We start from the raw sequence: 25,380 nt of genomic DNA on the forward strand, positions 1-25,380 counted from the left end.
AATAGACAGGAGTTTATCCTATTATGTTTGGCGTCTTTCTGCATATTATTGGATGTCATTATCATCGAAGATCTATTACGCTCTTCTCATTATTCGATACTTTTATTATCCCTTCCTGGCTATCGTTGGTGTTCCTGGTAAGTGTCACTGTCCATTTTTTTCTATAAACTACTTATGACTGTATTACTGTTCTCTCATATAGTCTACACTTGTATCCGCTATTATTGTTCCTGTTGAAACTCTGAATCCAGATATTTTCTCTACAGACCACTACTAACTACATCAATGAAGGTGTCCAGTTACAGGCTCCCTCTGCTCTGGCAATGTTACTCATGGGTCTCGGTGTTGACCGACTCAGTTTCAGCGGATAACCGCAATATACAGTATCTTTGCTTTTGTTATTTAAATATTAAGAGCATGGAGGTCACTGCCTACTGTTCTGGTTACAAACTCCACTTCCTTCCAGTGTTTCCATCCCATGCCTGGCCAATGTCTGCAGCTGAAGCAGACGAATCATAACTGTGGGAGATACCTTTGACCATGATCTGATTCCTGACACCATGCCCTGAACACTTCTACTTTGAAATACTCACCACTCCACAATGTATCTCACTGACTTATTCCATCTCCTGTTAGAACTTTGAGTTATAAAATACAGTCTTAATGAAGTTAATAATCTGCTGCTGACGCTCCTGGCTTCAAACCTATTGAATCAAATCTGATTCGAACACACACCAAACTCCCATCCATCTGTCATTCATGTTCACGCAGATATATATTGCTATTTTTATGGCAATGCCTTTATTTTAACATTTTCAAACACTTTACCTCATCTGTCCATGAAAATTCTCTCGTTTTCTCTCTCTCTCAATTAAATAAAAGCCTGCCAGTTGTTCGTATTTAAAATAGTTTCCTCCATGTGCGTTCCTACTCAATCATTGAGTTTCGCATTCAACCACGCCAATCGCGAACGCGCGCACACTCTCCCTCAGTCTCTGATGAACACACACACGCAGATAGAGCAAACCTTCCCATTGTAGGCAGTCATGTGATGCAAGTATAGTTAGCATATGATAGTAAAGTTTGCAATGCTCTCCATACCGGGCAGAAACTGCAGTTTACTGAGCAACACACTAGCATGGTCTGCACAGCTCTCCATGCTGGGCTGTCATCTTGTCCCAGTTTATGTGGTTTGTGGTGTTCTGTCAAGCAGATTCAGAATTTGATGCAACAAACCATTTCAGCTGATTTGACAATGCCTTTATTCAATGTTCTCATTCTTGTAATTTTACTCTCGAAGATCTCACTTCTCCAGTCAGTCCCACTGCTCTGTCTTTTTTTCCCCATATTTCCACACCATCTTTTCAGTTAATTAACTGTCTGTTTCTGTCTTTAATGTGAATCTCTCAGTCCCTCTGTATCTTTCCTTGGCCTTGGGTTTTGTCTCCCTAGCGTATCGAGTGCTGGCATTGTGTAGCTCAGAAACAGTGAAATGGTGTGTGTCAGGCTGTTGTTCACTTCCTGGTATGTCCCATGTGATGGTACATGGACAGACGTGTTTCAGAAGTTATGAGACACATCCTTGTAACTTGGTCTGTACCTGTATTTGTCTCTCTCAGGTGACCTTGCGATCAGTAACACGGGGAAGCTCATTGAGTAAAGGACCAGGCATCTAAATTGTGTGACAATGCTGTCACATTTCATTTTAAAAAAAGTTATTTTCTCTTTTGTTTTAACAAGAGATCTTAAAGTCCAAACTGCCTACTGTAAACGGCTCAAGTAAATAACTTTAAGGGTGTTTGAGTTTTTAATAAATAGTAGTAACAATGGTCAGCTCGCATGGACCAGGCTTTCTAGTTTTTTCCTGAAAGCTGGAAGCCCATTAGGTGCTTGTGTCCCAGAAGGGTTGGACATTTTAGTAAATTATCCCTAACTGCTATTCTCGCTGAAGCTTCACTTGATGCTGTTTCCTCCTGGATTGGAGAACTGTCTGGCTGAATGCTCCTTGTTACCATGGGGTGTGTTTAGGGGATGTTGGTATATTGGAACAGTTCATTTGTAGAAGGTTTTGTATCCATTGTTCGGTTAAGGTTTCCAATAGTTAAGTTATTCTAAAATCCTCTTTATTTTGTATGGATTTTCATTAGAGTGTTTAAATATATTGTGTTTTAATTAATGGTGAGAGGTTTGGCTAGTAGCATCACATCTGGAACTCCCACTTCACATCTGCCTTTAAAATAGAAAATGTTGGCATCCAAGCTACTTTTTTGAAATAGTTTGAGGCAGTCTGTTTGGTCTAACTGTGGGCTTTTGGGTTTGAATTACAATTCCTACAATATGCAAGCAGGCCATTTGACCCAACAAGTCCACCCTGACCCTTCGAGGAGTGACCTACCCAGAAACATTCCTTTACCCTATTATTACGCATTTACCCCCACTAAGGAATCTAACCCACACATCCCTGAAAACTACAAATAATTTAGCATGGCCAATTCACCTGACATGCACATCTTTAGATTGTGGGAGGAAACCAGAGCATCCGGAATACTCTCATGCAGATACTGGAGAGTATGCAACGGAGATTATTGGGTTCAAAAGTCGTGTATGGTAGTTGTTCCGGATGTTGAATTCGGTTGGTTTAAAACGTGTTTTGTGTCTCAAAATTCTTTCAGTCACTAAGAGTTAGTTGGGTGTGGAAGAAGTGAAGTTGGGGGCTTTACAAAAGGTAACAAAGGCAAAGCTGTAGGAATTGACAGACAAGCTGGAGTTGGGGTTGTGTTTGTCTGTGAGAAAATGAGAGATAATTACAGCTATAGCTCAGCAATTACATTTGGTGGAACCGCCATCAGACTCTTTGGAAATGGATGGAATTCAATTTCAAATGAGTCACCTTGAACATGAGAAAGAATTGAAACCATTTAAATTAAAATGAGAAGTAGAAATAAATGAAAGGGAAATGAAGGAGAAAGAGAGAGAGAAGAAAACCAGAGATTTTCAACTTCAAAAGTTAGTAAATAGAGAGGAAAGTTGACATAGAAGGTGGAGATGAAGGTCGGTCATAGGCTGGATGAGGATGATAGTGAGTATGAACAACCCTTTAGTAGCCAAAAACCTGATGGGGTTCTGTTTAAATACGCCCAGGCATTCCTTGATGAGAAGGATGGGGAAGAGTTTTTAATTTCATTTGAGAAAGTGGCTAAACAAATGCAGTGATCAGTGACCATGTGGATTTAGTTGATCCACACAGAGCTGGTAGGTATTTGCATCCCGATCAGTGGAGGCATCTGGCCAGTATGAGGAGGTGAAGAAAGCCATCTGAAGGGCATATGAACTTGGGCCAGAAGCTACAGACAGCGTTTCTGGAATCTAAAAAAAAACTCCCTCGTTAAACGCACATTGAGTTTGAAAGAATCAAACCAAGTAATTTTGAAAGGTGGGTATTAGTATTAAAAACAAAGCAAAACCATGGCACTCTTAGAGAGAATCTTATTTTGGAAAAGGTTAACAATTCACTTCCTGCAGTCGTGAGAACTCGTGTGGAAGAGCAGAGAGATGGCAAGATGAGAAGCTTAAATGTCTGATGATGATGATTGGGTTCAGAAATCAAAGTTTGGTTTCTGTGAGAGATTGTGAAGAATGTGGGAGATCTTCATAAAACATTTACCTGTAAGAGTAAGGTTTACTGGCCAAGGCCAGGAGTAACAGGTAAAGGGTTTTCAGCATTAAGAGGTACAGAAGTTTGTAATTCTTTTATTCTGAGACATGAGGAGCTATGTCATTCAGAAGGACTGGTGGAGAGATGAGAAGTGCTCCATTATGTAACGTGTGATTGGAGTGTCCAGTGCAAACATCAACAGATTTATTCCACAATAGGGAAGGAAGACTTGAGCTTGGTGTTGGCGTTACAACATTTCAGCATTTAAATTGCGAATAACATACATAACACAAATCTTTATCACTGATCCCGGCCCCTTAAAACTTTTGGAGACGTTCAGGTGAAAAAATACCAGTCTGTTTCGATTGAGCTTATTATTGCTGCCATTCAATTTGAAATTATACAGGTGACAGGGCGAGAAAACTAAGTTTTGACACATTCTGGAGACGTGGATGAAGAAAGACAAAGGCATTCTGTGGCATGAGTAAAATGACTGAAATCGAATCTCGTTGAGAACATTTACATGCTCAGAGTCAATATAATATATAAACATTGCAGTCATAGAATTATAGAGTCATAGAGATGTGCAACATGGAAGCAGACCCTTCAGTCCAACCCGTCCATGCCTCCAGATATCCCAACTCAATCTTGTCCCACCTGTCAGCACCCGGTCCTTATCCCTCCAAACTCTTCCTATTCATATACCCATCCAAATGCCTCTTAAATGTTGCAATTGTATCAGCCTCCACCAAATCCTCTGGCAGCTTATTCCATACAAGTACCACCCTCTGCGTGAAAAAGGTTGCCCCTTAGATATCTTTCCCCTCTCACCATAAACCTATGCCCTCTAGTTCTGGACTCCCCAACCCCAGGGAAAGACTTTATCTATTTATCCTATCCATGCCCCTCATAATTTAGTGAACATTTATAAGATCACCCTCAGCCTCCGACGCTCCAGGGAAATTAGCTCCAGCCTGTTCAGCCTCTCCCTATAGCTCAAATCCTCTAGTCCTGGCAACATTCTTGTAAATCTTTTCTAAGCCTTTTCAAGTTTCACAACATCTTTTCGATAGGAAGGAGACCAGAATTGCATGCAATATTCCAACAGTGGCCTAATTATGTCCTGTCCAGCCGCAACATGACATCCCAACTCCTGTACTCAATACTATGACCAATAAGGGAAAGCATACCAAACACCTTCTTCACTATCCATTCTACCTGCTACAAAAAGAGGAAGATTAGGAGATCTAAAATGAATCCATCTTTGTATATTGATAGATCATTTTATTAAAAGTGGAGTTGTGAGGATACTATCACTATAAAAAGGTTATTTTCTCTTGTTTTTTTTAAGGGAGGTTTTAAAGGCAGAGGTGCGGAACTGCTGTCTGAAAAACAGTTTAAGTAAATAACTGAGGCGGCCTTTAGGTTTTATTAAAACGGTTATAACAAATGAAGGGCAGTGGCTAGCTCTCCCAGACCAGGGTTTCTCGTTTTGTTTTGGCTGCAGCATTCAGAAGCTGTTGGAGATCCCAGCAGGATTCGAAGTTTCAATACATGATCCCTAGCTGCTTTTCTCTCTGAGATGGTTGTTGGTGTTGATTTTTCCTAGATCAAAAACTGCATGTAAGAATCTGTATTTGAATTGATCTTTGTGCCAAGCAGTGTATACCAAGAAGGTACGGTATCTATTGTTTGTGTAAGTGTACCAACGCATAAGCTCTCCCAAAATTTTATTTGATTGTATTTTAACTAAAGCATTTGAATAGATTATATTTGGCTTAATGTTGAGTGCTTTGACCAGTCACAACATATCTGGAAAACGCACTTCACATCTCTCTTTAAAATAAGGAATGTTTTGGGTCTAAGTGGCCTTCTTAAAATATTTTGCGGGGATCTGGTCTGGTCCACAATATTTGTAGCTGAGGGGTTTCTGACTGATTCCTGTTGTTGAAACATTAGTGGAGTTGCTGGGGATGGTTTGCTGGGGCTTGTGCTCTGAGCTGCCTCAGACATTCAGTGAGACCGAAGGTTTTGGTGACCCAACTTTGGATGGAGCATGGGGACTATGGTAACAGCATCTGGGTCTGTGACATGAAGACCAAATGGAACAGAGGCTGCAGAGAGGGGAAGCTCTGAAACCACGGAGTGAGTGTGTGTAGGGAAAGGGATCTGCTGTATCCACCCCGGGTTTTCCAGGAACAGCTTCCCAAGTTACACTTAACCCAGGAGCAGAGTATGAGGGGATCTGGACTGAACAAGGAGCTAGTCACAGAGCGGTGTCACCTTCTTCAACACGATCTTCAGCTTCACGCCGGGGGAGGACGGTGCTGCCGGTGGCTATTAGGGTCACAGTTTCAATCAGCTTCTGTGATCCAAATCTTTCCAGGCCGGAGTCGGTGACAGCTCCATCATCTCCCAGTATCTCAACATCAATGTCACCATTCAGTGATGGAGGATGTATATGGTGGATGAGGTCAATATATTGCTTCTCCCTCAGCGGGAAGCTGCTAGGGGTATCCTTATTTTCCCAGTATAGTGGGATTCCTGAAGGTGTACATGGAATCTGCAGAGTAGCCAATAAATGGGGAGATAGAGGAACTGAAGGAGCTCTCACTCGATTAATGTTACAGTGTGTCCATGCACAATACATTATGTTGGTGAATACCCCTGTCACGAAAGCAGCCACAGTTCCTTCATTCAGAAGCAGGCAGCCATTCCCATCTTCTACGGGTCTCCTTGTAGAAAGGAATGAATATATCTTGGATAAAGGCCGTCCCCTTGATACACGTTTCAAAACACCATCCCTACCACCAACCAACCACAACAAAATATTCTATGTGAACGGAGAGCAATGTGGTCACTTGGAATGTCAAGGAGCAGATAATCAGGGATGGAGCAAATCTCCCATGTCTGAACGGGTCTGAGTGAACCCCCCAGTACACAGTATCATTAAACCCTGTAATCCCTCTCCATTTCAGTAACATACTGCCTTCCATTATTCCTGTAAATGAAATTACGTTATATTATGTTGTATTGCTCCTTCCAAATTATTATCCATTGCCTTGAACTTTCTGTATCTATTTGCAGACACTCCACACTCTCTTGATAATTTAATCTCTTGCTTATCCAAGCGACATCACCAAACTCAGTATCTGGATATCTGTTCCAACCTCCTGATCATTGATGTAGATTGTAAATAGTTGAGGTCCCCGCACTGGTCACTGTGTGACTCCACTGGTGACGTTCTGACAAACTGATTAAGACTGACTTATCCAGAGAGCCTGCTTCCTGTTTGATAGACAGTCCTCCCTCTATACTGTGTAACACGGTCGAAAGGCTGAGTGTGGACGAGGAGCATCAGTCAGGAATCCAACCCCTCGAACCAGCTCCGCCATTGAATACAATCATGCTTGATGTTATCGCGGCCTCTGTTCCACTTTCCTGCTATCTCTCCATCCTAAGACACCTTATTTGAAGGAATCAGTTGAGGGAACTATCTCTGAGCTCCTTCCAACATAACAATACACTTTCTTCATTGAGTAGAAAAATTCTTTACACACTACTCCAATGTGATCTCAGTAAGATCCTGTACAGAGGCAGCAAAAACATTACCAGGCTGCTGAAAGGTTCCGATCCAGTTTAGAGCAGTCTCAGCTCTCTAGGGGAATACACAGCATTGTTTAAAATCATTGTCCTTTTCTACTCTACATGCATAACTCTAGAGAAAATCTCACAATAATGCTTGCGAAGAGCATGAATAACGTGGCGAGATGACCTCCATGGAGGAGAGGGAGGGGGTTCCATAGTACTGGAGAACGATTAATACAATTCCACTTCACAGTAATCATGATTTGGAGATGCCGGTGTTGGACTGAGGTGTCCACAGTTAAAAATCACACAACGACAGGTTATAGTCCAACAGGTTTAATTGGAAGCACATTAGCTTTCAGAGAACCGCACCTTCTTCAGGTGATTGTAGGGGACAAAATTGTAAGGCACAGCATTTATAGCAAAAAATTACAGTATGATGTAACTGAAACTACACATTGAAAATTACCTTGATTGTCTGTTGAGTCTTTCATCTGTTCGAATACCATGATAGTTTAGCTTCTTCCGTGTGTAAATCAAAAAACCTTTTTTTAAAGTTGCATTCTCAGGTTAACTGCAACAATTGGGTTAGTTACACAATATGTCGAAGGTGTTAGCGCTCTGTGTTCTCTGTCCATGCCATGATTTTAGATCGATTCTAACCTAAAAAGTCAGATAACAGAGTTTTACTGTTTTTGAGCAAAGTACAATGTAACTCTGCAAGTACAAATTCACCCCACAAAATGTATGTGCGCATGTGGGTCTTTGTGTCTGTCTGTGAGTATGTCTGTCTGGTTTGGGGGTTGTAAGTGTGAGAGAGAGTGTACATGTGTGTGTAGTGATTGCAGAGTGTCTTAATTCTGTGAAGGGTTCATGTGTGAGTGTGGTAGTGTGTATGTGTCTGGGGTGGGGGTTTGCGAGTGTCTGTGAGAGAGAGGGTATATGTGCCTGCATGAGTGTAGAGTGGTCTAACTGTCTGAGAGGATGCATGTGTGAGTATGGGAGTGTGTGTGTCTGTAAGGGTGTGCACGAGTGTCTGTGTGTGTGTCTGTGTATATGTGTGTCCGTGTGTATGTGTGTATATAGGAGTGACTGTGTGTGTGTGTGTGTGTGTGTGTGTGTAAGTGTGTCTGTGTGTGTATATAGTGCATTGGTGGTCACCTGTAGTATGACATGAACACAAGGGCACGGTTGAGGCCCTCCCTATGGGTACCGAACTTAGCTATCAGTCCCTGCTTGGCCACTTTTTGCTGTTGCCTGTCCTGAAATCTGCCTTGGAGGATGATGACCCGAAGGTCCGAGGTCGAATGTCCTGTACCGCAGAAGTATCCCCAACTGGGAGGCAACACTTCTGTCTGTTGATTGTTGTGTGGTGCCCATTCATCTGTTGCCATAGCCTTTCCTCGGTTTCCCCAATGTACCATGCCTCCGGGCGCCCTTGCCTGCAACGTATAAGATAGACAATGATAGACTGAGTCACATGAGTACCTGCCACGTACATGGTGGGAGGTGTCCTCACATGTAATGGTAATACCCAAGTCCACATTGTGACACGTCTTGCAGCGCCTATCATGACAGGGTTGTATGGAGCTGTCCTGAAAGCTGGGCAGCTTGCTATAAACATATAATCTGTTTGAGGTTTGGTGGTTGTTTAAAGGCAAGCAGTGGAGGTGTGGGGAAGGTCTTGGCGAGGTGCTTATCCCCCTTGATAATGTGTTGCAGGTCACGAAGAACATGGCATAATTTTTCAGCTCCTGGGAAGTACTGAACAACGAAGTTGTCCCAGCAAGGTACCGTAATAACTTCCTTAGGAGATAGACACGTGCTCCCTATAACAAAGTGACAAAAACTGAACACAATACTCCAAGTGCGGCCTTACCAAAGTCCTGTATAACTGCAACATAAATTCCCAACTTCCATACTCAATATCCGGCCTGATGAAGGTCAGTGTGCCAGATGCCTTCTTCACTGCCCTGTCTACATGTGACTCCACTCTTAGAGAACCGTGCACCTGCATACCAAGGTCTCTCTGCCCACTACACCCCTTAAGGCCCTCCCATTCGCCGTGCAACTCCTACCTTGAGTTGAGATTCTAAAATGGAAGACATCACGCATCTACATTAAATTTCATTTGCCATTTCTCGGCCCACTTCCCCACCTGATTAAGGTCCTGCTGCAATTTCTGATAAACTTCCTCACTGATCATGCTCCCACTTATTTTAGTGTCATCTGTAAACTTACAAATCATACCAACTCATATATTCTCAACCAACTCATAGATAACAAACAGCAATGCACCCAGCCTCCAGTCTGACAAGCATCCTTCCACTAAACACTCTGCTTCCTACCATCAAGCCAACTGTTCATCCAATTGGTCAGTTCCACAACATTCCACGAGATGTAACTCTCCAGAGCAGCCTGCCATGTGGAACCTTATCAAAGGCCTTACTGATATCCATAGAGACTATGGTTACCGCTCGGCCCTCATCAACCTTCTTGGTCACTTCATCAGCGAACTCGAACAAATTTGGGAAGCATGATCTCCCACTCACAAGTCTATGCTGACTGCTCCGAATCAAACCCTGTGTAAGTAATGGGTGCAGTCAATGGTATGCTGTCCTTCATTGTAAGATGATTCAAGTACATAAGTAATGCCATCTTCCTGCTGTTGTAGGGCCTTGCTGAGACTGTGGTTGGGACACTCCCTACGGATTTGATCTCCTTTGTAAGGAATGATCTCCTTACCACAGACAAGGGTGATGGTATCACGAGGATAGAGTGAAGAAGCTGAGTGTTTAATCAGTAGAGCTGTGAGAGAAGAAGAAATGGTGACGTTAAACACGAGGAGTGGCAGTGATCACTTATTTCCAAAAGAGATATTGACAGGGAGAGAAATTCCATACTTTACCCAGGATTGATTGGTTTGATTTATTGTCATGTGTAACTCAGTACAGGGAAACACTTTATTTATGAGCAGTGGAGGCTGATCATAGTAAACATGGCCAGGCAGATCATAGGGTGGAATTATGCTTGGACAGAGTAAGGCACACAGGTTACACTGAACAGCACGTGCACTAGACAATATCAACATGAACACGATCAGCATTATTTGAACTTAGAGAGTCCATTTATCAGTCTAACGTGACTTTCCTAATCGTTTATATGCCTAAATTAACTCTCCCCACGTTATTGTGCAGTCGGCGTGTAAACCCGTACTGAACGTCAGGTTGTTCACAATCCCCAACAGCAGCCACAATACTTGCCATCTGAAACAGGTAGCCATTCCCATCCACTTCCACCCTACACAGAGAACACCAGGCTGGCTTCTCGGAGATGGAAGGTGCCTTCTTGTGACTTCACACAAGACATATGGCTTCCCTCCTCACCGCGAGAAAACGCCGTTAAAGTCCCACGTGTGTATCATGACTGACGGAGCTAAGAGGAACAACGTGGAGCAGTCTGTCTGTGCAGCCTCTGCTCCACTTGTTCACCATGTTAGAGCATCAGTTAGGAGACAGCGAGGCTTGTTGATGCTGAAGATCAGAGTACACCGTAGTTTGGTGGAAAAGCACAGCAGGAGAATCGACGTTTCGGGCATAAGCCATTCATCAGGAATCAGCATCAATTAGCTCATTCTGTCCCTGTGTAAGTGCATTGAGGTGGGAATGGCCTCCTACTGTTCCTGTGTAAGTCACTCAAGGGACTGACTGGCTTCTTCCTCGTCCGATTAGACAGAGCCAAGGGCCTGATTGGGTTACCCCTGGTTCCTGTATGACAGCTCGATGTGCTGACTGGTGTGATGATGCTGTAGCTTTACGACGTTATTTTGTTCTGGTTTCTTTTACGAGAGAGATTGAATGACCGTTACCAAGCTGGCTAGTTAAGACCACTTGAGTGAACAACTAGTGAGGCCTTAGGTTTATTTTAATGCAGAAGGAATGGGTATGGTCAGCTCTCACAGATTAGGATTTCTGGGTTTTGGTTTCTCAGTACCATCAGAAATTATTGGGGTCTCCACCGAGTTGAAAACTTTAGTGAATGTCTCCTGGCAGCTACTCTCTATGAATTTTCTCTTGGTGCTGTTTTTAAATCCTGAATTGGAGAAATATTTGTGTCATTCAGAGTCTGAATATTCCTTTTTGCCAAGGGCAGTGTTCATGTGATTTCCAGTATAAGAACAGTTCATTAGTATTAGTTCCTAGATCTATTATTCTGTTAACTCGTCCAATATAAATACGTTATTCTAAATTCTTCTTTCTTTGGTTTTATTTCATCTATCGTGTTTAAGTAAATGGTGTTATGCTTCACACCGAGTTGTTTGACCACTCACATTGCATCTGGAACAGACACTTTACATTTTCTTTAAAATAAAAAACATTAGAGTCTAGGCTACCGTCTTCAAATATTGTCGAGGGGCTCTGGTGTGGCCCATCACACTAGAATCCTTCTCTTCCTGAGTAATATGTTGGAGGCACTGAATGGGCTGTCCCTGTTCTTCTCCAATAGTGTCAATGGGCTGAACGACTTCCTCATATTCCTGGGAAACCAGTGTAAGGTGCGGAATGAACTCTTATTTTACTGTGGCAATGTGTAGTGTCAGACAGTCCTTTATATGAATGTTATGGACTCTTTAAAGGCACAAGCCTCAATGGAGTCCATGTCTTGCTGCACATGGACGAAGTCCAGTTCAGGAGCTGACGGGGGCATCAAATTATTCTGAACATTGTGGAATCCTCAGTGACCATCCCCACTTCGGATCTTATGGTGGGGAGGGTGGGGGCGGGGAGACATTGATGAAGCAGCTGAAGATGTTTGTGAAGAGGAAGCTACGCTGAGGATCTCCCACAGAGGTGACCCAGGACTGAGATGATGAACATCTTCCTTTGTGCCATGTTTGACTCCAAACACTGGAGAGTTTTCTCTGATTCCCATTAAGTTCAGATTTGTTAAGCTCCTTGATGTCAACAGAAGCCTTGATATCAGGACCAGTCATTTTTACCTGACCCCTTGTGTCAACCCCTTTTGTTCGTATCAATAGACCATGGTATAGGAGCAGCAAGGGTTTTCTTCAAACAGGTGGCATTGAATGTCAGGGTTTCTCTTCTCAAGAGTGTTCGGCAGCCAGATGACTGAAAGTATTTGAAGAGGAGGTAGATGGATATTGACCTGTCCGAGAGGTGAGGGCTATGAGGAATTGGGTATGAAAGAGGATTTCAGACCAAGAGCACATCAGTCATGATCTTAGTGAAGGGAAAGGCAGGTTTGAGGAGTGAATGACCTGCCCCTGTTTCTGATGTTCTCACATTCTGTTATTGGAAAGTTAGTGGGTGTTACTTTCATGGATGTTCTGTTATTGAATGTTGCCATCAGGGAGACAAGAGGATTTTGTGAGCCATCGCTGGGTGAGGTATGGGGGCTGTATTCATAGTGAATTTGGGTCTATAACATGACCAACAAATGGAGTACAAGTTTCAGAGAGGGGAAGCTCAGTAAAGAGAGATGAGGGGCCTCTTTCATACCTATCATGGGTTTTACAATTACATTTCTCAAATAACTTCAAAGTGTGTGGGACAGTCTTGAAGGGCCGAATGATCTCCTCTGTTTCTGTGCACCAGGTTATAGAAGTAAGTAGCCTCTAAATGCTCCTGCCTAACAAGTTTAATGGGCTGAATGGAACTCAGGAACACGGTATTGAGGGACAGGAGTGAATCATTAGACACTTTGAGCCTTCTCCACCAGGCACTAAGATTGTGGCTGATCAGGTTGGGGTCTCAGCCCCACTTTCCTGTCTGTGTCCCATTATCCATGACTCAGTTCTCTGTCAATTATTTCACTAACGCAACTGTCAATCAATGTGAACATAGAGGCACGATAAACTTGCAGTGAAGAGGATTCGGGTTTGAACGGTACTTTCTGAATTTTTCGACATCCCTCTTATAGAATCAGTGTCATGCAGAATGGAAACAGACCCGTTAGTCCAATCTGTTCACTCCGATCAGATATCAAATCTGATTTAGTCTCATTTTCCAGCATTTGGCCAATATCCCTCGTCTTTCAGATACCTTTTAAATGTGCGATTGTAACCGCCTTCACCACCTACTCTGACAGCACTTTCTGTACACACACCACTCTCTGTGTGAAACATTTATCTTCAGGTCCCTTCCAAATTATTCGTCCTCTCCCCTCCAACCTATGCTCTCCTGATCTGGGATCCTGGGGAGCAGAACATGGCTGTTCAGAATAACACTCCAGGGGGAAACACCTCAAACTAATCATCCTCTCCCTAAAGCTCAAACCTCCAGTCCTGGGACATCCGTGTAAATCTTTTCTGCAGAAAACCGAGTTGTACGCAGTATTCTTAAAGTGGTCTCACCAACATCCTGTACAGATACGACATGCCACCACAACTCCTACATTCAATGCACTGACGGATTAAGGCAAATGTGTAAAATGTGTTCTGTACCGCACTGTCTGCATTAGATTAGACTTACAGTGTGGAAACAGGCCCTTCGGCCCAACAAGTCCACACCGACCCGCCGAAGCAAAACCCACCCATACCCCTACATTACCCCTTACCTAACACTACGGGCAATTTAGCATGGCCAATTCACCTGACCCGCACATCTTTGGACTGTGGGAGGAAACCGGAGCACCCGGAGGAAACCCACGCAGACACGGGGAGAACGTGCAAACTCCACACAGTCAGTCACCTAAGTTGGGAATTGAACCCAGGTCTCTGGCGCTGTGAGGCAGCAGTGCTAACCACTGTGCCACCGTGCCGTCCATTCGACTCCACTTTCAAGGAACAATGTACCTGCTGCCCTATGTTCATTTGTTTCACAACACTCACCAGGCCCTTACCATTAAGTGTATCATTTCTGCTCTGATTTGCCTTCCCAAAATGCGTAACCTCGTATTTATCTAAATTAAACTTTATCTGTCACTCCTTGACCCTTTGTCCCATCTATTTGTGGTCTCGTTATACTCTGAGATAATCTACTACACCACCTTTCTGATGTAATCTGTAAACTTACTAACTATGGCTCCAATATCCACATCTAAATCCTTTACATCAATGATGAAATGTTTTGTGAACTCAGTATTGATTCTTACAGCACACTGCTGCTCCGAAACCTCCAGTCTGAAAAATATCCCTCTTCCTTCAAGCCAATTGTGATGAGCTTCTTCTGGATCCCATGTGACCGAACCTTACTAATCTGCCTACCAATCGGAATGTTATGAACACCTTGCTGAGGTCTATATAGACAATATCTACCAAACTGCCTTCATCAATCTTCTTTGTCACCTCTTCATAAAACGCAATCAAATTAATGAGACATGATTTCCCATGCAGAAAGCCACGTTGTCTATCCTGATCAGCCCTTACCTTCCCAAATGTATGTAAATGCTATCCCTCAGAATCCCCTCCAACAACTCACCCATCACCGACATCTGGCTCACCGGTCTATAGTTCCCTGGCTTTTTGGGTCACTGTTTCCTTTTCTAGTCCCACTCCTCCACTGCTCACAACAAATGTTAAATGTAACCAGGTCGGTGATATGGCCGATGATATCGGTCTCAGACTGGGTCAGGGTCAATTTAGGAACAAGTCAGGCTAGTTTCTTTAATCTGCTCAAATAGCACGTTTATGATCCAGAGCAATGCTACTCCAACTATGGTGGAAAGATGAATGGCAAACTGGATATTGCAAATAAAGACTCGATATTTCCCATTCTAAAAACACTGACACACACACACACACACACACACACACACACACACACACACACACACACACACACACACACACACACACACACACACACACACACACAATAAACAAAATGTCTGCAATTTCACGTTGAAAGAACCTTGTCCAGATATTATTGGAACTCATGACAAAAGGAAAAATTGACAGATTGTCCAAAATGTGATTCTGCTTCTGAAGATATTCTACTCACACAGCTGCTAGCAATGGGACTTTATCCAGGGACAGTTGGATTTGGCTGAATTTCCTTTGCATTAGGCAGTCAGTAGGTTCCAGGTTAGCACAGTGGCTCAGTAGTTCGCACTGTTGCCTCACAGCAGCAGGGACATGAGTTCAATTCCAACCTCGGGCGACTATCTGCGTGGAGTTTGCGTGAGCTTCTGATGGGTGCTCCCGTTTCCTCCCATAGCCCAAAGCTGTATAATTCAAGTGGATTGGTCTAATAGTCCATAGTGTTCAGCGATTTCTACGTTAGGTGCACTAGTCAGTGGTAACTATAAGGGCATGGGAAGGTTACTCTTTGGAGGGTTAGTATGGACTTGTTGGGCCGAAGAGCTTGTTTCCACACTGCAGGGATTCTATAAAAATAAGAATGGTAACAATAACAGTCGAGTTTTGTTTTAGCTCGCACATGTTATTGTGATGATGAATAATGAAGGAGAGAGACTGCAATAGGCCGTTTCGTCTCGGGCAGATGACACTTTCTCCCTCTCTGAGTTGAATCACACAATAATGACATTCTCTCCCAAACTGGACCATGTGAGGTCTCCTTGTACATTGTCCAAACGATGTCTCCATCACATTCCCTGTTCCATGTCGGTGCATCATTGCACCTGTCATAGACAGAGCCATACCCTGAGCAGAAAATGGTCTCGGTCGATTTGAAGATATGTTTGTATGTCCCTGCGTCATTAAAAAAATAAAATGTTTAATGTATTCAGAACACATAGAACACAGAACAGTCCAGCACAGAACAGGCCCTTCAGCCCATGATGTTGTGCCGACCATTGATCCTCATGTATGCACCCTCAAATGTCTGTGACCATATGCATGTCCAGCAGTGTCTTAAATATCCCCAATGACCTCGCTTCCACAACTGCTGCTGGCAACGCATTCCATGCTCTCACAACTCTCTGGGTAAAGAACCCACCTCTGAAATCCCCTCTATACGTTCCTCCAACCAGCTTACAATTATGACCCCTCGTGCTAGCCATTTCTGCCCTGGGAAATAGTCTCTGGCCATCAACTCTATCTATGCCTCTCATAATATTGAATACCTCAATTAGGACCCCTCTCCTCCTCCTTTTCTCCAATGAAAAAAAGTCCGAACTCAGTCAACCTCTCATCATAAGATAAGCCCTCCAGTCCAGGCAGCATCCTGGTAAACCTCCTCTGAACCCTCTCCAAAGCATCCGCATCTTTCCTATAATAGGTGACCAGAACTGGACGCAGTATTCCAAGTGCATTCGAACCGAAGTTTTATGGAGCTGCAACAAGATCTCACAGCTCTTAAACTCAATCCCCTGTTAATGAAAGCCAAAACACTAAATGCTTTCTGAACAACCCTGTCCACTTGGGTGGTCATTTTAAGAGATCTATGTACCTGCACACAAATATCTCTCTGTTCCTTCACACTGCCAAGAATCCTATCCTTAATCCTGTACTCAGCTTTCAAATTTGGCCTTCCAAAATGGATCACTTCACATTTATCCAGGTTGAACTCCATCTGCCACCTCTCAGCCCATCTCTGCACCCTGTCAATGTCCCGCTGCAGCCTACAAAAGCCCTCTATACTGTCAACAACACCTCCAACCTTCGTGTCATCTGCAAACTTGCTGACCCATCCTTCAATGCCCTCATCCAAGTCATTAATAAAAATTACAAAGAGTAGAGGCACAAGGACAGAGCCCTGTGGAACACTGCTCACCGTCACTTCCAGGCAGAATATTTTCCTTCCACTACCACTCGCTGTCTTCTGCTGGACAGCCAATTCTGTATCCAAACAGCTAACACAGATACCTGTGTTAAAATGAATGTTTTAACAAATACAGAAATTGCTGGAACATCTCGGCAGGTCTGTCAGCATCCAGATGCCTTTTACATGATGTAGTTGTACCAGCCTCCACCACTTCCTCTGGCAGCTCATTCCATACGCACTCCAACCTCTGTGTGAAAAGGTGCCCCTTAGGCCTCTACAAAATCTTTCCCCTCTCACTTTTCACCAATGTCCTCTAGTTTTGGATTCCCCTAACCTGGGGAAAAACCTTGACTACAAACCCTATCCATGACCGTTCTGATTTTATAAACCTTTACTGCTGCAAAATGTGACTTCAATCAACACGAATGGCTGTACTTTCAATAATCCCGGGCCGAAGTGCTGACATTCAACACCGACACCTGTTCTTTCTCCATCAAGTCACAATTCTAAACCAGTTTAATCAGTTTGTTCAGATATATTAGGAGACCCTTCTGTGGGATTTACACCTAGACCTTTGTGCCCAGAGGTAGGGACACGAGCACCACTCGGCAATACCCATAAAGCTGTAACATTATTCTCCTGTGTGTTTGTTCATCAGCCTGTTATGACATGCTGTGACATACCCCTGCAACAGGCAGGACATGAATCCACACCTTCTCATCCAGAGCTAGGATCACTACCAAACAATTTCAGGTATTGGAATCAACCCCAGAGCCATGACTCAGAGGCAGGGACACTACCCACTACACGACTGTACCCAGATTTTGGGTCACATTATAAGGTACAGCGTTCAGCTCGGTGTGGATTTATTATAATCAGGTTACCATCACCGAACTACACAAAACATTTTGTTTTGTTAAACAAGTGCAAGATCGAAATTAACTGTGTCCATCTTTAATCACTATTATCTGTAGTCTGCAATATTAGGGACAGAAATCCTGCAGACATACTCTGCCCAATGAAGGGTCTCAAATAGATATTTATTACTGAACACCAGACACGGAGAAAGACCATACGTTCTGGTCCCAAAACACCAATCAGTATAACCCACCTCTCACGTGTGTCTGCCCTCTGCCTAAAACCATGAAATGATACCAGGCCGCTGATTACTGTCCAGCCTCTCCTCCCCACTGACTGTGTCTGCAATCCGTCCCTCCTCCCCCAACCGCACAAGACAACCCAAGCTCAGGGTCTTTGTGAAAATCAAGGCCGGAGTGTGCAGGCCTCCTGGAGAGGGGGAGGGCATTTTAAAATTAAACGGGGAAGGTGAGGAGGTGGTAATATCACTCACTGGCCGAGGCGTGGCAGATGGATTTAAGTTTGGGTTAATGCGAGGTATTGGATTTGGTAAATCAACAAGAGTAGGACTTATACAATTAAACGTAGGGCCTTTGGCAGTGTTGTAGGTCCGAGACCAAGGCCGTCAGGTAGTATTTTTAAAAATGTGCATCTCATATATATATATAATGTGATTAAGAAGGTGTTTAGCACACTTTCCTAATTGGTCAGACCTTTGAGTATCGGAATTGGGATGTCATGTGGAGGTTGTACAGGACATTGGTGAGATCTCTCCCGGAATACTGTGTCCAATCTGGACATCCTGCCCGCTCATTCCATAGGCACACCACCCTCTGAGTGAAAAAGCTGCCCTTAGGTCACTTTTCAATGTTTCCCCTCTTACAACTGTGTCCTCTAGTTTTGGTCTCCACTTCCCTTATAAAATACATTGACTGTTCACTTTGATATTATTGATCTTGATATTATTAAGCTGGAGAGTGTTCAGAAGAGTTTAACCTGGATGTTGCTGGAAATGGAGGGATTGAGCTATAAGGAGAGGCTGAATAGGCTGGGACATTTTTCACTGGAGAGTATGAGACGGAGGGGTAACTTTGCAGAGGTTTATAAAATAGTGAGGGGTACAGATAAGCTGAAGGGCTGATGTCTTTTCCCTAGAGTTAGGGATTCAAAACTGAGGGATATTTTAACGTGCGAGGAAAAAACATTTACAAAAGTCAGGAAAGGTAATTATTTTAGACAGAAGTTGGCTTGTGTGTGGAATGAACTTGCAGAGCAAGTGGTGAAAACAGGGACAGTTACAACGTTTAAAGGACGTTTAGATCAGTACGTGGATAAGACATCAGTTTGGATGGTGCTGTGAGCAGCTGCCCTCTCCCTCCCCCTCTCTGAGTGAATCCCTGTTGGTTTTCACCCTCTACCAATGCCTGTGCAGTGGCGTGGGGAGGCCAGCAGAGGGAGGCATTGCATCACTTTAAGCACCACAGAAACAGCCAGACCTGTCCCACACAGAGACACACAGATACACACACAGCATAGATCCCATCCGGTAATTTAAACTAAACATAAATAAATGCTCAATTTGCCTCATAAACTGTTGAAATATGAGTGACAGAGAACCCCCAAATTCCACTGTTTAAATAAAAACAACAATGTAGTTTTTAACACTGAAAGTGAACTGAAAGATCCTCTATCTCTTAACTGCTTATAACCCGACTCCAGCTCTATAGTAATATACTGTTTCTGGGTCTGCCATCCTCTCATATCACAGGTACTTGTAAGCTCCCAGTTCAGAGCAGCATTCACCCTCGCTTAAAGGTACAGTACACACTTTCACCTTCATCCCATTATTACCCTGGTGAATATAGATAAGTGGAACTATCCAGATTTCTCTAGCTCTGTGATTTGTCAATATTTCATCTACTCTGTCTCGTATATGTCAAGATTTTTGTTGCTCCATTGACAGTATGCCATTATTCAACTCTGTCCGTGGGAATATATCAGTATTTCACTTGCTCACACTCTTGTGTGTGGGGCATGATTTCAGTTGTTTCATGGGGACTGTGACACTATGACAATCTCAATGTTTGTAAATGGTACCAAACCTGCAAGAATTGTAAAGTCTATGGGGACAGTGTGGAACTCTAACAGGACAGTGGCACGCTGGTAGACGGGGATCAATGCAGAGCAGTGTGAGGTGATGCACTTTGGTATGAAAGATAAAGAAAGACAGTTTAAAACAGGCTGTGCCATTATAAAGGGGCTGCAGGAACAGAGAGAGCTGCGTGTATATGAGCACAGATTGTTGAAGATGTCAGGACAAGTGGGAAGAGGAGTAACTCTCACAGATTAGTTTCAGTATCTGAGCTGTTTACAGGGGGCGGTGTAGGAGGGAGTCTCCGTGCTCCCTTCCTGGGAGGTGGTGGTGACGATGTGATGTGAGCCCACCCTCCTGCCCACAGAGACCGTGGGCATTCCATTTGTACCAACTCGACACAGAAGGGAGATGGCATCAGGGCCACGGCTTCTAAGATGTGCCGGGGGGAAACGGAGCTGCCAGTGGGTTTAAAGTGAGAATTGGCCCTCACTGAACATTGCTCCTTACTCGGTCGGTGGGACGTGGATGTTTCAGAATCTCCACACGAGGCTTCCAGGGTCGTACCAGGGCCCTCCCCACATGGCGGGGGGAGAGGGGGCGAGGGAATGGATATTGGGCACTCCACCACCGGCTTGGCCCTTTCTGTCCTACTCCAGGCTGTATCTCCTGGAATGGGGGAAAGGGAGGGAGTGAGGGTGGGAGTGGGTGGCCCTGCTGTTAGTGCCGTTGTAGGTGGGGGACATGAGGAGGGGTTCGGATGGAGTCAGTCCACAGTGTTGTATCCATGAAGTGTTATTAGTGTGAGGGGTAAAGTGGAGGGAGGGAGTGAGAGAGAGAGAGACAGAGAGAGAGAGTGCGGCGGGAGGGAGGGGGGTGGGGAATGTGCTATAACAGATACACAGTGAGTGTGAGGGAACAGAGAGAATATGGTCTCCCTTATCCTGACAGAGCGGGGAAGGTTATTGATGCTTGTCCTGTATTGCTGGACATTTCTTCAGCGCGCAGTTACTGCACTGAGCTGGGTGGGGAGCTCAGACCATGTTCAGTGGGTCTGGTGGTGTGGCCCCCTCTAGGACGTGAATGGTCCCACTCTGTACTAGCCCATCCACCAGGACCGCCGTGCCCCTGTCGACAAACCGTGGTGTAATTGCCCCTTATCTGCCATGCTGAGGGTAAACTGTGCAGGGCAGCTCCAAACTGAGAAAGCACAACCGTGTGCCCATTGGCCTTTTAAAGATGGCACCAGTGCCAGGGATCACAGAATATCCAGGTGTATCGGGGCGATGGTGAGTACCTCCAGTCATGACGGGTGGGAGAATCGGGCTGGCATTGAATGAGAGGGACACCATGGGGTGGGGTGGGTAGTTAATGAGGTGAGTTCAATACGATAACACCAGGAAATTAGCACAGCCTCGTGCGGATGATCCCTCCGTCACACGCAATGCACTGAGAGAAATTATTGTCAGAATCTGCCCAATAAGTATTGGACTCTGTTGAAGACAGTCCAATTTACAAAGCTATAGAACAAATATGCATCCAAAACTCTCCATCATCTGACCTCACACCAATATCCCTTTTTCCCATCTTTCCTGGGAAGACTGGCTCATGTTAACGGATGCTATCAAAGTGTCTGCATTTCAGCATTCTGAAACCTGGGAACACATCCTTCCATGACACTGTCCCTCAGTCTCCCCCTCTCTGTCTATACCCCAACCCCTCCCATATGGTGATATTTAAACTGATTCCCCCGCCATCGCTCTCAGACAGTGATGTTCACACCCACAGCACCCCCCTTGTCATGGCACAATGGAGATATGGAGCTGTAAATGGGTGGGAGCTGTAAGTCCTGTCACTTCCAGTATGGGCTGCAAGTTTCCCCACACTGGGCAGGGATCTAACACAGTGTTACTGAGCAATGCACTGGGGTGGGGTACACAGTCCTAAATGCTGGGACGGTAACTGCTCCTGGGTTACAGATCAATGCACTGGGGTGGTGTACACAGTCCTACATGCTGGGAGGGTAACTGCTCCTGGGTTACAGATCAATGCACTGGGGTGGGGTACCCAGTCCTACATGCTGGGAGGGTAACTGCTCCTGGGTTACAGATCAATGCACTGGGGTGGGGTACACAGTCCTACATGCTGGGAGGGTAACTGTTCCTGGTATACAGATTAATTCACGGGTGATCACTGCACAGGTCGCTGTGCTGGTCAGACTGTCTGGTTGAGGTTTATAGATAATGCAATGATGTGGGATGTGCTGGATGGATATTTGTTCCAGGTTCACGCATTACTGCCCTGCTGTGGTCTGCACAACTCCCCGTGCGGGACAGATATGTAGCCTGTGCATGGTACATCATGGTGGTGGGGTGGATGGGGGAAAGGTGATGGACATGTCATGGAGCTCCACGGAACATTCTGTGCCCAACATTCTATAACTGACATTCCCCGGAACGTTCTGTCCCTGACATTCTATAACTGACATTCCCCGGAACGTTCTGTCCCCGACATTCTATAACTGACATTCCCCGGAACGTTCTGTCCCTGACATTCTATAACTGACATTCCCCGGAACGTTCTGTCCCCGACATTCTATAACTGACATTCCCCGGAACGTTCTGTCCCTGACATTGTTTGTGAACGGCTGGACGTCAGTGAATTGAACAAACGATAAGATCCCGAGGGAAGAGATCCCATTCCAGGGAGAAGGAGACACTGTTCCGAAGGCCCCTCAGGCAGTTAAAGGGGTGAATACATTTTCCCTGCGTTTACATTTCTCCACGACACAGGATCGAACACAATTTAGACAAAAATACAGAAATTCCCAAACTCCGTTTGTCTTCTGGGAAAGAATCCTTCAGGACAGCAACATTTCCACCCTCCGTATTAGGAACTGGGAAGGAGTGACCTGTGTCTGCTCTCGAGTGATCGAGTGTGTGGGAATGTTCTAGAAACCATCTGTCCTTATGGATGTGTCTCTGTGTGTTTGGGGAGGGAGGGTTTCTTGTGGTTTATGTCACATTTTTGTCAGTAATTCCGACCTTCCCATTTGTTATTCCAGCTCCAATTATTTTAATAAATCCCTGAATACAGGGACACATTTGAAAATCTCACTGGGTCCCCGATCAAACGGGTCCCTTTGCCTCCAGGCTGATGGATAATGGGTTTGTTTTCCTTCCTCACAGTTAACGTAGTGACCATCTATGTCCTGCTTTATAAAGATTGTGGATTGTCTCCATGTGTGAGACGTTACCTGGGGGCCATGGCAGCGGCGGATCTCCTGGTCATTATCCTCGACCTGATCCTGAGACACATTCCCATTGTTTATGAGGAACAGTTTTATTTCCTGGTGTACTCCGTCCCCGTGTGTAATATCCACGCCGTCCTGCTTTATGCAGCCACTGACTGCTCTGTCTGGTTCACCGTCACTTTCACCTTTGATCGGTTTGTGGCCATTTGTTGCCAGAAGCTGAAAAGTAAATATTGCAGTGAGAAAACGGCGGCTGTGGTTCTGGGAGCAGTGACTGTGCTGAGCTGTTTAAAGAACATTTCTGGTATTTTATGCTCACGGCTCGGTATCGGCTGGGGAACGTCCCCTGGTTTTGTGATGTAACAGTCGCTGTTCTATCCTCCAGTGTCTGGGGCACAATCGAGTTCCTCCACCACATTGTAACCCCGTGTGTCCCATTTCTCCTGATTCTGCTGCTCAATGTTCTCACCGTCAGACACATTTTAGTGACCAGCAGAGCCCGCAGGAGACTCCGCGCTCACACCAATGGGGACGCTCAGTCTGACACTGAAATGAGAAACCGAAAAAAATCCATCATTTTACTGTTTGTGATCTCGGCCAATTTCATCCTGTTATGGTCAATGTTCATGCTGTTTTCTATATGGTTCCGGATGTATTATATTGGGTATCGGTCTGTGTATCTCCATCCCTTTGTGCGGGAATTGTGCTTCATGCTGCAGCTCCTCAGTTGCTGCACAAACACCGCGATTTATGCCGTGACCCAGACTAAGTTCAGGCAGCAGCTGAAGAATGTGCTGAAATATCCCTTCACCCAAATCCATCCATCCATCAAATTCCCTCATTAATCACACCATCCGGGATTTTCTCATTTCAGTTCAGTGTTTCAGCGATGGAGCAGCCTGTCGCTATGGTAACAGACTGAGGGGAGCGCTGGTTTGTCCATCCTTATCCCACAGGGGGGTTACAGGGAAACATTTCAATGTTTCTCACAACTCAGGGGCCAGTGAGAAAAGGCACCATCCCACTGACTGTATCCATCACTTCCATTTGTAACCAATAAAAATGTGGATTAAAGCATGCCGAGCAGCAGAGTGACCGATGTTGTTGTGTGTCTTTGTGTTGGAGAAGCTGAGCTGGAGAGAGACAGACTCAGCCCCATGTCCTGGTCCTCAGGGAAGGGGAGGGCACCGCGCCCTGGGCTCAGGAGCTGGGGTTAACTCCCTCTATCCCCCCAACTCCAACCTGGCATCCCCATTACCTCTCCCCTACACTTTCTGCTCAATTCTCTCTCACTCTCTCATCACCTCTCCTCTTCACACTTCCTCGTTTCCCCTTTCACACACAATCCCCCCAACCCCGGTTTCTCCACCTGCCCACATCTTCCCTATCCCCTCGCCCTCACTCTCTCTGTCCTGCTGTCTCTGTCTCCCTCCAGCAGTTCCATCTCTACCGCATTTTACCCTCCTACTACCTCCCACATCTCACCCCCCCCCCCCAACACGCAGCCTCACGACCAACCAACCCCACACCCCCCAGTCTCTGGGTCAGAGGGAGAGGGAAGGACCAGGGAGACAGAAAGTGTCTGAGACAGGGGGAAGGAGGGACAGGAGGGAGAGAGATTCAGTCAGAGAGAAACGGAGGCAGGTGGGGAGAGAGAGAGATAGAATGAAAGGGGGAAGAGAGAGAGGGGGCAAGGGAGAGATAGGGAGAGATAGGGGAGGGCGAGAGATAGGAGGGATGGAGGGGATGGAGAGAGAGAGGGGAGAGGTTGAGAGAGGGAGGATGAAACAGAGGAGTGAGGGAGGGGAGGGCAAGAGAGAGGAGCACGAGAGGGAGGGTGAGTGGGAGTGGGAGAGGGAGGAGAGAGAGGGGGAGGGCGAGAGCGAGGAGGATAAGAGAGGAGATGGCAAGACAGGGGAGACCGAGAGACAAGAGGGAAGGGAGGGGAGGGTGAGATGGGGGGGAGGGCGAGTAAAAGGGGAGGGTGTGAGAGGGGGAGGGCGAGAGACAGGGAGGCCAAGAGAGCACAGTACACGAGAGGGGAGAGGAAGGTGAAGGCGAGAGAGAGGGAGAGAGTGAGAGAGGGGAGGGCGAGAGAGGGAGGAGAGGGAGGGGTGGGCAAGAGCGAGGGCGAGGGCGAGAGGGAGGGAGAGGGCGAGATAGGGGAGTGGGAGAGAGGGGGAGGGTGAGAGAAGGGATGGTGAGAGGCGATGGCGAAAGAGGGGAGGGAGGGGTTGGCGAGAGAGGG

The 25,380-nt window shown here is 45.4% G+C and overlaps 1 protein-coding gene across 1 annotated transcript; it reads right to left on the reverse strand.

The window, feature by feature from the left end:
• Window positions 1–7,574: 7,574 nt before the first annotated feature.
• Window positions 7,575–23,673, reverse strand: LOC132825989 (uncharacterized). The gene is made up of 4 exons (XM_060841691.1): window positions 23,452–23,673; window positions 23,136–23,351; window positions 8,405–8,685; window positions 7,575–7,906 (listed from the first exon to the last, which is right to left on the reverse strand). Exons 1-4 carry the CDS (start codon window positions 23,611–23,613, stop codon window positions 7,891–7,893), a joined length of 675 nt encoding a protein of 224 aa, XP_060697674.1. The 5' UTR covers window positions 23,614–23,673; the 3' UTR covers window positions 7,575–7,890.
• Window positions 23,674–25,380: the final 1,707 nt, after the last annotated feature.

The sequence above is a fragment of the Hemiscyllium ocellatum genome, chromosome 21 (genome assembly GCF_020745735.1).
Source record: "Hemiscyllium ocellatum isolate sHemOce1 chromosome 21, sHemOce1.pat.X.cur, whole genome shotgun sequence".
Classification (NCBI taxonomy): Eukaryota; Metazoa; Chordata; class Chondrichthyes; order Orectolobiformes; family Hemiscylliidae; genus Hemiscyllium; species Hemiscyllium ocellatum.